Source organism: Pollachius pollachius, assembly GCF_949987615.1.
Source record: "Pollachius pollachius genome assembly, chromosome: 3".
Taxonomy (NCBI): domain Eukaryota; kingdom Metazoa; phylum Chordata; class Actinopteri; order Gadiformes; family Gadidae; genus Pollachius; species Pollachius pollachius.
The window spans coordinates 43096476-43109242 of NC_136936.1; the positions used below are offsets into that span (position 1 = coordinate 43096476).

The 12767-nt window shown below is 41.9% G+C and overlaps 1 protein-coding gene across 2 annotated transcripts; it reads left to right on the plus strand.

Annotated features, from left to right (window-relative positions):
• The first annotated feature begins 28 nt into the window (after positions 1 to 28).
• Positions 29 to 12295, plus strand: LOC307072837 (uncharacterized protein). 2 transcript variants are annotated; one of them, XM_079732354.1, is made up of 11 exons: positions 29 to 306; positions 896 to 999; positions 1976 to 1997; positions 2071 to 2235; positions 2598 to 2834; positions 3223 to 3459; positions 7963 to 9519; positions 9607 to 10236; positions 10636 to 10787; positions 10924 to 11098; positions 11228 to 12295. In XM_079732354.1, the coding sequence occupies exons 1-11, from the start codon at positions 132 to 134 to the stop codon at positions 11521 to 11523; spliced, it is 3750 nt and encodes a 1249-aa protein (XP_079588480.1). In that variant the 5' UTR covers positions 29 to 131; the 3' UTR covers positions 11524 to 12295. The 2 variants fall into 2 exon arrangements, with proteins under 2 accessions (XP_079588480.1, XP_079588481.1); XM_079732355.1 differs by lacking the exons at positions 29 to 306; positions 896 to 999; positions 1976 to 1997 and having other exon boundaries at positions 2097 to 2235; positions 2620 to 2834.
• Positions 12296 to 12767: the final 472 nt, after the last annotated feature.

Here is a 12767-nt window from a genome sequence, read left to right on the forward strand (position 1 = left end):
TGGAAAACCGCCCAGCCCGTGTAAATCTGTGCACTGCCCCACTGCCTGTTCTGCAGAGACCTAAACTTATACCCATTGGCAAAACAAAGCTCACATTAAAGTGCGATGCTGTGCATTCTGAATGTTGAGCAATGGCAGGGAAAACTCTTATTTTGGAGGGTCTAACTGCCGATTTAGACAATCAAATCAAATCAAAGTTGGCATTGTACTTCCAAATCAAGAGGCGATCTGGAGGTGAGATATCAGAACTCCGGGCAGATCCGACCGATAAAAGAAGAGTTGTACTTGTCTATGTCAACGAAAAAGGTAGGAACTTAAAATTACGTGTTTTAACTAGGGCTGTCAAACGATTACAATTTTGAATCACGATTAAGCGCATAGTATCGGTGAATTAACAAGCGATTAATCACATTTTTAAATTATATTTTAAATCCACTCCAATTTAAGTTAAATGCGATATCAAATGGAACAAGTGATCTTGCCTGTAACTGCCGTGACAGGCAGTTTCTTAGTACAATTGTAAACCAACAGTTACTACAGGTGTAGTTATACTCAAATAAGTAGCACCACAGATTTGGGAATTGTAATCAGGCAGTCACTTACTGCAAGTAGCCTATGATTTAATGTGAAGTAAGTGGAACAAAAAGACGAAAATGAATTCTGATATGAATGTTGACATTCTTTGGGCAAAAACTTTCAAAATCACAGTAAAATAATAAAGTGAAATAAAGAGAATGTGCGTTAATGCGTTAATATAGGCTATATTAATCGCCTTAAAAAGATTGCGCTAACGCGATATTATCGCGCTAATTTTAACAGCTCTAGTTTTAAGGTATGGTTTTACTGGATTCTAAGGCGTTTGTAATTATTTATTATATTTTTTTTCTTTTCCTAGATCGAAACGAAGTTTTGTCGAGAAAGACTCATCAAGTTGATCTCAAAGGGTCACTGGGGGTAGTAACACTTCACGTTACACTGCCAGAGGATGTCAAGCCAGAGGTAAATCACAAATAGCACCACATTGTTAAGAAATGTGTAAATGACATGCGTTTAAAGTAGGCCTACAATGGCGTCGGGCTGCAGACCCCCAGCCTCAGGCCCACCTCCAGCGTTGGGAGGCATCTCCATCGTCTCCAAGAATATCCTTTGTAAAGGTGGACAATATAATATTGCGCAGTAGGCTACAACGGTTTATCACACTTATCGATAATAAATAAATAATAAATGAATGCATTATATTCTGGCAAGCAGCCCGGGAGGGAGCCCAGGTTAAAGGAGTTTCAATTCTTGTACAACAGATATGCTGGTAATGACGAACTGGTTGCCATGAAGCATGCCGATTTTCCGGTCAGAGAAATGCAGCGAATGCTTTCAAGTATTAAATGACAATTAAGGGGACTCTTCAGTATCGGGTCACTGGTAAGGTGTGGTTATGAGCATAGGTATGCGCAGGCGAAGGTGTGCAGTTGTAAACATTTGAGTGTGGTTACTGAAAGTTCAGAAATATTGCTAATTAGTCACAGTTAGATTACTATACTCCAAATCACTATATCACCTCTAGGTGGCAGTAGCTCATTAACAAGTAAAGAATAAAGAAACTAAATTGCGAATACAAGTGAGCTGGTCCCGTTGCCCGACTTTCACGAAGGCAATCGCCAGTGCGGCAATAGTTAATCCCTGACAGAGGCAAAGGTAAACAGAACGCAAGTGTACACACAATGTACAGCTACTGATCTGAACGGGCGTCTGGCAAAGTATAATTTAGTCTGAGAGGAAACCCTCAAATCGCAAAAAAAACATTTCAGACGTCACAGAAAGGGGTCTGACGGTGGAGGTGGGTCTGAGCTTGGAGGTCTGCGGCTAGACCCGTCTCTAAAATGTATTTGGTTCCTATTTGGGTCCTTGGGTCCTTTATGTGTCACATGTGTATCATATCACGCCTGCTTAATAATAAACGTCTGCCCTCCTTCTACAGCCTGTGTTATCTTCTGAAGCAGGTAGGTTCAATTTTCAACCACTGTTTTCATTGACAAAGAGATTCAAATGATGATGATATAATGACCTTTTCAGACTTCGTCTGCAATGACGAGGCAAAGGAAGACGTGGCACTACTGCGTGTCACCAGTGAGCGCTGCCGGGAGTCCCTTGAGGGATCCTTTAAACAGTGTATCAGGGATCCTATTGTTAGAAAACATGGGAAAAACACATGGATCCTCCAAATGTCCAATAAAGCAGGTAATCCAATTATTAAAACAAGCAAGGTGATAATTGTATGAGATTATCATGCACTCATGATCTGCACTGACAGGGTTTATCAATAATGATAATAATTCATGTGAATGCCAATTCTCATGAATGACACATGTAAAATAATTACTAATAGTACTTAAGATGCAAGGAAGACAATGCTTTATCCAATCAGGATACTTGATTTCCCTTATTTTTCAGAATATAGAAGTCATTACAGCTTGTAAATATAAACTTCCAACTAATTGGATTAATTTGATATCAATTAGTTTGATATAAATATCTCTTTCCACACACACACACACATACACACACACACACACACATACACACACACACAAACCCCACAGACATGGAAAGTGTGTGTGCCAGCAATCCGCAGCAGTGTGGCATACCGGTGGAGGTGTACAAGGAGAAGGAGGAGGATGACTTGGTGGACAGACGGCGGTTTGTCCTCAGCGGCCTGGACGACTGCTGCCCCTCCGACACCATCTCCATGTACATCCACAGCTGCAGCCAACGGGCGGAGCACAGCTGGGAGGCCGTGGGTGGAGACAGCATCGTGGTCACCTTCAAAGAGGACATAGGTGGGTACCAGTTAGTACAAAGTGACCAGACCTTAGATGCTCAAATGAAAACCAAAATAACTAGTTTGAGATGAAAAGTGATGTTTGCTGGGTTACATAGTAGCGTTATTGATCTATCCGGGTTCGAATCGTGACTTAAATGCACAATAATTTACAAGATGTATAAATATGGAGTCAAATTTACATCTATAGGTGACTGGAAGTTTGGGGTTACCAGGTAAAGTCAATTAAGCGTTCTGGCAACACCCAACCTGCAACATGTATTTCATGTAAATTACTACATTACTTTGCTTTCATTGGTGTCGGAAACAGTATGTGTAAATTGAGTAACAACTATCATAACTTCTGTGTTTATCTATTTAATATAAGAATGTGTGTGTGCCTGCAGATGGACACCAATTCATGCAGAAGACTTTCACAGAGAAGTTCAACAACAAAAAGATAGAGGCTTGTCGTTTGGAACTGACAAAATCTGTGATTGTACAAGGAGACATGAGTCAAATTTCTGAAGAATTCCTTATACTGTATTTCTCCAGAAAATGGAGAAGTGGAGGGGACATAATTAAGTCCTTTATCCATCTCAACCAAAAAAAAAGCATTGTAATTACCTTTGGAGATTGGAAGGGTAAGCTCAACTTTTAAAAATGTCCCATTTCACATTTAACGATTGATTGGTCATGTACATTTTGTTTGATAATAATTAACTCTTATCATCCAAAGTGCAATCTCGCAGATTTTCCTGTCAATAAATGTCCCTAAATATCTATCTATCACGGTAAAAGGGAAAAATTAATGCTTATTGCCAAATGTATCGCCAAAGAGAACATGCTGAAATCTTTGAGATTGCTACTTTCAAGGTAGTATGGTCCTACCAGACTCTCGTCGTGACAAACGTTAACTCACTTGAAGGCGGGTGTCTGTTGAAGTTTAATTGACTTTAACGTCATTGTTCTCAGCCACTCCCTCTGTTCGCTGATTGGACGCACAAAATGTGGACGGAGAAAACCCACTAACCTACCGCAGACCCAGATGTAGTACAGAAGGGAAATTAAAAATGAGCAGAAGTAACTAGGCGGGCGGAGCCAGGCTACTTTCAAGGTCCCATGGCATGAAAATTTCATTTTATGAGTTTTTCTATGAGCACTAGGTATCCTGCTCTGCCTTCGAAAAAATGAAAGCTCAGATGCGTCGATTTGGAATTTGGCCCCATATGTCGTCATAAGGGGCCAGGTTATCTCCCCTTTCTCTGCTTTGCCCACCCAGAGAATTTGGCCCACCACTGAGACAATGAGCTATGACCGGTCGAGCGCCAAATGTGTAGGGAGTTTGTGTTTGTGTGAATACACACACGATAACGCAAATGTTGTACACTTCTTTGTTACTTGGGTAACCGTTCTGCTGTTAGTGTTATGGCGCATAACACGCAACGTAAGGTAAGGTTTGCGTAAAGTTCCAATTTGGTGAAAAGACTAGACTGCTTTGGGTTCTCTGACGTCTCTTGTACTTCCACAACGAGACTCGTAGTGGGGGTTATCTCGGCCATGGTTGAGAAGGAATAGGGGAAAAGGAACTTTGGCTTTGACTCCCTGAAGTCCAGGGCAAGCCCCGGCAGCGGGGCTCCGGCGGGAGACAATCGCGGCCAACAATCCCTTTCTCCTCTATGTTGCATTTCAATCTGGACTTCAGGGAGTCAAAGCCAAAGTTCCTTTCCTCCCAATCCTTCTCAACCATGGCCGAGATAACGCCCACTACGAGTCTCGTTGTGGAAGTACTGAGAGTCCGCAAACAGCAACATTCCCTTTCTCCTCCATTGTCGACGCCCAGTCTGTACTTCGGATTGACGTGGAAGTGGAAGAACCAAAGACGTCGGAGAACCCGACGCAGTCATTTGAGATTCATAATATCATCCGGAGGCACACACAGCTTTTGGCCGTGAAAATATATATTATATCAGGCTATATAGATCTATATATTACATTTAGGGCTGTCAAGCGATTAAAAAAAAAATCTAATTAATTACAGGCTCTGTGATTAATTAATCTAAATTAATCGCATACTTACATTTTTCCGAGAAAGTATTTCAAAATAATTTAATTCAAGTAAATTATGGCAGATGAGTGATTCAATGAATAATAGACATAATAGACTTTATAGTTCAATGTCTTTCATTAACATACGGTGCATTTTAAGGTCAAATTAATAACATTTTCATCTCACTCAAGATTCAATGCTTCTCAGGCCCCGTCCACACTAACCCGGGTAAATATAAAAACGCAAATCCGCAATGAAAACGATCTCCGTCCACACTATCGTTTTCGGAAAGTTTTGCATCCACGTTCCACACTGAAATAATTTAGATAAACAGTTGTTGTCATGGCTACGTAACTCCGCCACGCCTCTCTGTTTAGATCAACATTTGCATTTCACCTGCCATTTTTTTGATGAGCGTCTCGGTCTCGAGCACAAGCTTGTGGCAGCGTCATGGCAACCGAACGTCATAGTTTCTGAAAGCCTCCGTCTACCCTGTCCACACTACAACGCGTACCCAACGTTTTCACATTTATCCACCTCAGCGGTCGTTTTCAGTGTCGGAATTCTCCGTTTTAGTTTGGATGGAAGGGCTAAACGGATAAATATTAATGCGTTTGTAGATTTAGCCGTGTTAATGTGGACGGGGCCATTGCATCTCAGGTCCCGTTTACACGAGGACGCTTGCGGGTAAAAACGACAAAATATTTTATCGGAAGTGCCTTTCATTTAGACGGTGACGGCGGATTTTGGGCTTGAAAACGCAAAAATCTGAAACCGCCCTCCAGAGTTGAAAACTTGAATACGCTTTGCCGTAGCGTTTCCGTCTACACTGCCAAGACGCAAAACTCTGCTCAGATCTGCTCACGTTGCGTACGCGTTTACGTCACATACGGCGCCAGTACAGGGAAAAGAAAACATGTTGTATTATTTCCATGCGTCGGACCGTCAAGCTGCTCTGGCAGCTTTAATAAACTTACAGGAGTCTTTCCACGAAAAGTTCAGGATATGTACAGATAGTATTACTGAACTGAGAAGGATCTGTAATTATGTTTAGGTTTTCATGGCGCAGATAAGAGAAGATGCAAGATTCTACGCAAGTGCTCAGACAAGGCGGAGTTGTGTGATAGTGTATCACAGCACCACCTAGCCGCCTGACATGCATACCCAACCGAATTCCACACACTTAAGCTTCACCGTATGCACGCATATTTCCTTCCAAAAACGCTCGTCTAAACGTGGAATAAAAAGTGCAGATGCGACGCCACTTTTGCGTCTTCTGTTCAGACCGTCATCATGTAAACGTAGCCTCAGTCGAGTGTGGCTTGACGAGGCTGGCTGCTAGCGCCAGCTTCAGGGGCTGTGGCAGCTCGTACCTGCGAGCTTGCTACCAAATGTTTTGCGTTGAGGTGATATTTAAGGGTTGATGAACTTCGGTGATAGGAAAATTGCAGATTGCAGATAACGGTGTTCCTATCTACAGTTCCGTCTGGGAGTTGTTTAAACTTGAATTTTCCGTTCACGGGGCCGAGCAGCGTCTTCTCGTCTGGTCTGTCTCCATTTAGTTTCAATGCAAATGACGCACCGGGTCAAAGGGCACTATAGAAGCGTGATTATTCTAATTTTTTTAACGAGTTATTTTTTCTGGGATTCATTAATCGAAATGAACGCGTTAACAGCCCTAATTATATTATATTATTTAGTTATAGAGCTCCAGGACTCCCGCCGGAGCACCCGGAGTATTCTAGAATATCTTATGGAACACGGCCAGTGGATGATAATATGAATAAACGACTGCGTCTCTGGTACTACATCATTGCTTCTTTAGCGCTCGTGTGATCTACCAGTAACACGTTAACGTCATACCATTGCGCAAATTCACACCGGTGTACTCTCTATACTGTTTATACCATACACCAATAAGTCCCACCCACTGGCACTGATCTGTAATAGGTCTGTAGCGTCAGTGGGTCCCACCCCCTAGGTGGGTTTGAAATTGAGTGTTTTTTTAGAGCTTTAAATGATGCAAAAATCCTAATTGTGCGTCATTTAAAGCAGGAAGTGTTAAGAGGTAGCTATGGAACCCCCGTCTCAGGGGGAAATGATGGAATGATGCAAGACCATTCAAAAATATGACTGGGTTTCTAACGATACAAAGCTTAATGCATTTTAATGCTTAATTGTATCAAAAAGTGTTCCTTTAAAGGCTCACATTACTGGTTCATGATGATGAACAAAGACATTTAGGCTCATGTGGGTATCATTACACAATACGGTGAAAATACTGTCTATAACAGCATTACTCATTGCGCGGCTCGCAAGCCACATGCGGCTCGCCAAGCCTCTATTTGCGGCTCGCATGGCGGTAAAAATATACAGTGATATGATCATGCAGTGAATACAGATATTTAAAAAAACAATACAAACAATTATTTAAAAAATAAATCAACAGCGGCATTAAAAGGTGGAAATATAGCCTTGTCTAGAAAATATTTTTAAACTTGCTCGGCTCTACGCTGACAGCGGGGTTGCCAGATTGGCGGTTTTCCTGCATAACAAGAGAGAATGTGCTCTTTGGATGGACTTATTCTTATTAACTTATTCTTCAATAGCTTCCATGTTATGTGACCCAGTGTCTCCACATTATTCCAGAAAATAGCACACAGTCACACAAGTCTTAATTTTCCTCTCAAAGTGCACCAGATTGATGCATTCCAGGTTAAAAGGCACCAAATTTTCTTCCGGGGAAGCATGCCCCCGGACCCCGCTAAGGACCGGGTTCCCTCCACAGTTTCACAAAATTCTGTGGGAAACACTGCTTCAGGGAGGACATATTATTAAGCAGGCATACTTATTTATGACTGGATTTATAGCTTTTGATACTTTGCGGTAAAAATGGCTCTCCCGTTGACGTCGTCCTGTCAGTGCGGCTCTCCTGAAAAAAATAGTGAATACCACTGGTCTATAATGACACATTTCTTGCACAAGAACACTCTTTTTAAAAATTTGAGGATGACCATGATGGTTATAATGAATTCATAATTATTATTATTATTTAGTTCATTTCTATGAATTGGTCTAACCCTCTGCTTTTCCATAGTTGCTCAGAGGGTGGCTGAACGCAAACACACTGTGATGGAAAAGGAGCTTGTTGCACAACTCTTTTACCCTGACCTCCAGTGGGTTTTGACAGGACAAACACACCACCAGTCAAAATTCTCAACTGATATAGCCGTCTCAGTCACACCTGACCTCCTGAGTTTTATCAGTCGCAATGAGATCCTTCGAGGAGAGCTCACATCTGCCCTTCAAAGGGTCCATGCAATGGTTTCCCTCAACATTATCTCCAAGCACCCACAATTGGAACTGAAGATGTCAATGAACAAGTATTCACTCGGTCATTTACGGCATGGCCCCTCCTGGGAGACTAATGCTCGAAGAGAAGTTCAGACCATCTTGGAGAAGTACATTGTGGAGCATATCCCAATGGAGGCTGAGGTCTGGCAGGCAGTTAAGGGTAGTTGTCCCGAAGTCAATGTGGCTACTGCCCTCATCTCCTTTAAATTCTGCTCCTCAGAGTTAGTGGTTGTCGGGAGATGGGAGGAAGTGGAGACACTTGTGAAGACGATCAAGATCAAGATGGAAAAGGCCAGAGTTGAGCTCCATGTAGTGAATAACACCATAGAGAAAGAGATCGAATTAGACTCCAAAGAAATGTTAGATCTCACCTTGGATCTTGTTAGGGAGGATTTGGTAAATGTGGAACTATCCAAAAAAGATGAATACCTTACCATACATCTCAAGGGGCTCAGTGAAAAGGTGCAAATGGCAGAAACCCTTATCCAAAAAGTCCAAGATACTTGGACTTCCAAAAAGATTGATTCTTCCCGTAACCTTATACAGTTTTTGCAATCCCTTGACTTACAGAAGTTCCAAAATGATCACTTTTCTCTGGACAACATTGTCGCTGTTGTGATCTGTACCAAACAGTTTGTCACAGTTCTCGCTAAGAAGGGCGACATTGACAGGGCTGAAAAGAAGCTCAAGAAGGTAATCAAGCAAGAAGCTCTTTCTATTTCCGGGGAGTACAATAAGGAAAGCTTTGAAGAGCAATGGAAAACCTTTCATGCAGACCTAAAAAAGGAACTTGAATCTACCCAGAACTCTCAAAATGTTCTCATTGAATTTTCAGGGGACAAAATTGAATTATGTGGATTCAGTTCTGTGGTTGATGATGTCATTGCCAAGGTGAAGGCATGTCTTGAGAACAAGAAAGTGGTAACAGAAGATGTCCCTCTGCAAACGTTGCAGGAGGTTGAATTTGTTGAGTCTTTCATGAAACTCTCAGCGGATCTTCTCCTCAAAGCCTTGGGAGTCACCATATTGCCCTGCAGATCTCCACAATCTCCATGTCTCAAAGTCACAGCTACAAGTGATCAAATCAAAGAAGCCATAGATGTGGTGAATAGGCACATAAGAACAATAACAACCAGAAAGTACATGTACTCCAAAGCTGGTGAGGCAAAGATCCTGAAAAATAATAAATCGTTACTCAAGATGGAGGCGAAAAGCTTGGGCTTCTATCTTGAACTATCAGCATCACTAAATGCCTCCCAAACTTTAGCCCTTTCGTCTCTACAAGTGTCAAACACAATAGGTAAGGGATTTGTGTCTACATTAGAAAGGAGCAATGCTCAAGGAATAATATCAACAAAGTGATAAGTATACCCTATTGTCATTACAGCAAAAATAAGTGCACCCCAGGGAGGATCTGTGGCCCCTACCCAGCAGCCTTCCATGTGTCTGGCAAGTGCCTGCAGGGATGTGTCCTTCCCCAAAGTGGAGGTTGAGGTTCTTGGCTGCTGTTCGAGTGACCTGGCAAACGTCAAAAAACTTGTGGATGACTTGGTGACGAAAGAGTGGAAGCTACACCAGATCAGCTCCCCCTACCTGGCCCTACTTCTCCCCTCAGAGAAACAGGCCATCGTGGCTCTCAGCCGGAGCCTCCAGGTGTGCGTCAGTGTGTTGGCCCCGGACAAGGCCACCGTGTCTGGGAAGGAGGCCGACGCCCTGAACATGGTTCTCAAGATCGAGAAGGATCTGCAAAAGGCCAAGGAGCGTGTGACCCGGCAGGAAGAAGAGAAGAGGCTGTGGAAGACGGTGCGCTGGGAGGTCTGCGCCGGGGAGGTGTGGGCAGAACTGGACCCATCTGTCAGTTTAGATCTTGAGCACGCCCTGCATAAGAAAGAGCCGAGCATCAGATACACCCTGCAGAACCAGACCTACACTGTGAACCTGGACAAGATGGAACGGACCGGCAGGAATAGAACCACCGCTAGAATAAAGAGGACCCTGAAGGCTGGTTCTGAAATAAGTACAGTCCCTTATAATACACTTTTGGGCAGCATACTTTGAAACAAGTTAATTTTATTATTGTTTGGTCACTGACTTGGTCACATTAATTAAGACTAGTGGGGTCTCCAAGGAGACAGGGACATCGGAAGAAAATAAGTCGCACCCAACTTACTTTTCTGACTCATCACACACAATGTTTGCATCGCCATCATCTGCAGAGATTTAAAAAAGTTTGGCGAGGAACAAGTTTGTTTGTTTGGTACACAATTGTGCCATTTCGTTCTTACGACATCTTACTTAGGCTGAGTAATACCGTATTACTTTTCCGCATGAGGTATGCTGACCCCTTAAGATGTTGGGCTTACAAAAAATGCGATAGCAAAGCATTAACATGTGTCTTGAATGTGTCATGTCTTAGCTGTCATAGAGCCACCAACAAATTGGGACAGAATGGATTACAAGACTCTGGAAATAGTGGATCTGTCTCCAACCTCTGAACAGTACAAAAAGGTTCAGGCAAATTTCCTGCAAACATCCAAAGCAACCTCTGCAACATTTACAGTCGTCAAGGTAAGAAGGCAGCATTTCAGATAAATAGGTAGATAGACAAACAGTTGCACAAAGCATTAAATTGACAGTTGGAGATATAATTATCTCACCTTCTCTCGTGTGACAAATAATACAAATATTAACAATATTAATACAGATACAGAGGATTCAGAACAAAGACCAATGGCAGAGATACGCTGTGAAAAAACAGATGCTTGATAAGAAATATCCCCAGAACACGAATGAGATTGACCTTTACCACGGCACCACAGCTGTGATCTGCCAAAAGGTCAACAGCAATGGCTTCAACAGAAGCTTCTGTGGAAGAAACGGTTAGAGATGCATCTGCACACACATACACATAAACACAAGTGTGCTTTAATACTTGTGTTTCATATTTATTCCACAAGAAAATCATTGTGCCTTTGTTTGTGTTATCATTTCTTTGCATTTCTCCACAGCCACTCAGTACGGCAACGGAACCTATTTTGCCAAGCAATCCTGGTACTCTTGCAACGACACATACTCTAACCCGGACGCCCAGGGGCTGAAGTACATGTACCAGGCTCGGGTGCTGGTGGGGAAGCCCTGCCTGGGGACTCGTGGCATGGTGGAACCAGCCCCCCTGGACCCCAAAAACCCCCTCTCCGGCCTCCACGACTGTGCAGTAAATAACGTCCGGAACCCCTTCATTTATGTGGTGTTCAGTGATGCAGGGGCATACCCTGATTACCTCATCAGCTTCAAGGCTTCTTGACGAGGGTTAGGCTAAGGGTTTCTTGAAAAATCTGCATTCCACCACGCATTATTAAAAGGATAAGTGTAATTACTTAAATTTCATTAATTGACTGGCATATTCAAGCTCTTCTCTTTTCAGATTTTGGATAAGTAAAACAGTCACAGGAGAATATATTTTTTCAGATATTGCTTTGTCAAGCAATTTTTAAGATTTTCCCTTTCATATGATCCAATTGATAGGTCAAATTAGATTAAAATTGGCCATTATATTGTACTTTTTGTTTGTTGTTTTACTGTTCTGTTGGCTACTAGACTACTATTACAACACTAAACTTGTCTTAAAAGAAAAATGTGTTGATGCCGTAATCTATTATAATGGGCTTTTAGGACGTTTTATTCAACGGCCAATCAATCATGGTGCACCTTGAATCATATCTAAACAATATTTGAAAAAAAGCATTTAATCATAAATGTTGATCACTTTCTTTCTTGACATGTAAATTGTCCTCCATGGTTCATTTGGTCAACACACCGTTTCTAGAATACAAATTCAAAAAGCTGTAAAGATGTTAGTGTATGGTGTAAAAGCTCAAATTGAATGAACAAAATGTAGGAGAAGAACCTCTGAATGGTTAAACTAACAGGGCATTTTGGAAAAAGACCACACATTAGCATTAGGATGATATTTATTGTTTAAAGGCATACATAAACTTGTTAATTAATAAATAATAACTAACAAACTGCGAGTGTGTGGTTGCCAAAATGCTAATTCCCAGCTACTCACCGCTGCCTGAACGTCGTAAAAAGTAGTTCAATTCGGTGGGAAAAGACAACCAATCTGGCAACACTGCCTGCATGTCCTCCACACTCTAACCTCGAAAAAAGTATAAAAGGTAATCGAAATTCGGTTTTCAGATTATTCAAGATACAAGTGTGTTGATTTGTAGGAATACATCATATGAATAAGTAACTGGAATACGAGACTGAATTCAAATGTTTAAAACGGACACTCGCAACCACACTCGTTTCCTTAATAACCATACTCTTTGGGAACCGGTAGAACTGGCCTTAATGGGTGTGGTGATTGCAATCAGGAACAAAGGAACGTACCATGTCGCTGACAACAATTGATACACTATATGAAACACTTTTCATACACACACACACACACACAATATATGACAAAACTTGTATTAACTAGCTGTGCCCATAATGAGATGTAATTTCTTTGTATTTGTACCACGTTGGTCCTTTTAATGTCGA

Coding starts and splice junctions, on each gene's coding strand:
- LOC307072837 (XM_079732354.1), top strand. CDS start 132: ATGGCAGGGAAAACTCTTATTTTGGAGGGTCTAACTGCCGATTTAGAC. Junction 1,998..2,070: donor TGTGTTATCTTCTGAAGCAG/GTAGGTTCAATT, acceptor TGACCTTTTCAG/ACTTCGTCTGCAATGACGAG. Junction 2,835..3,222: donor CACCTTCAAAGAGGACATAG/GTGGGTACCAGT, acceptor GTGTGCCTGCAG/ATGGACACCAATTCATGCAG.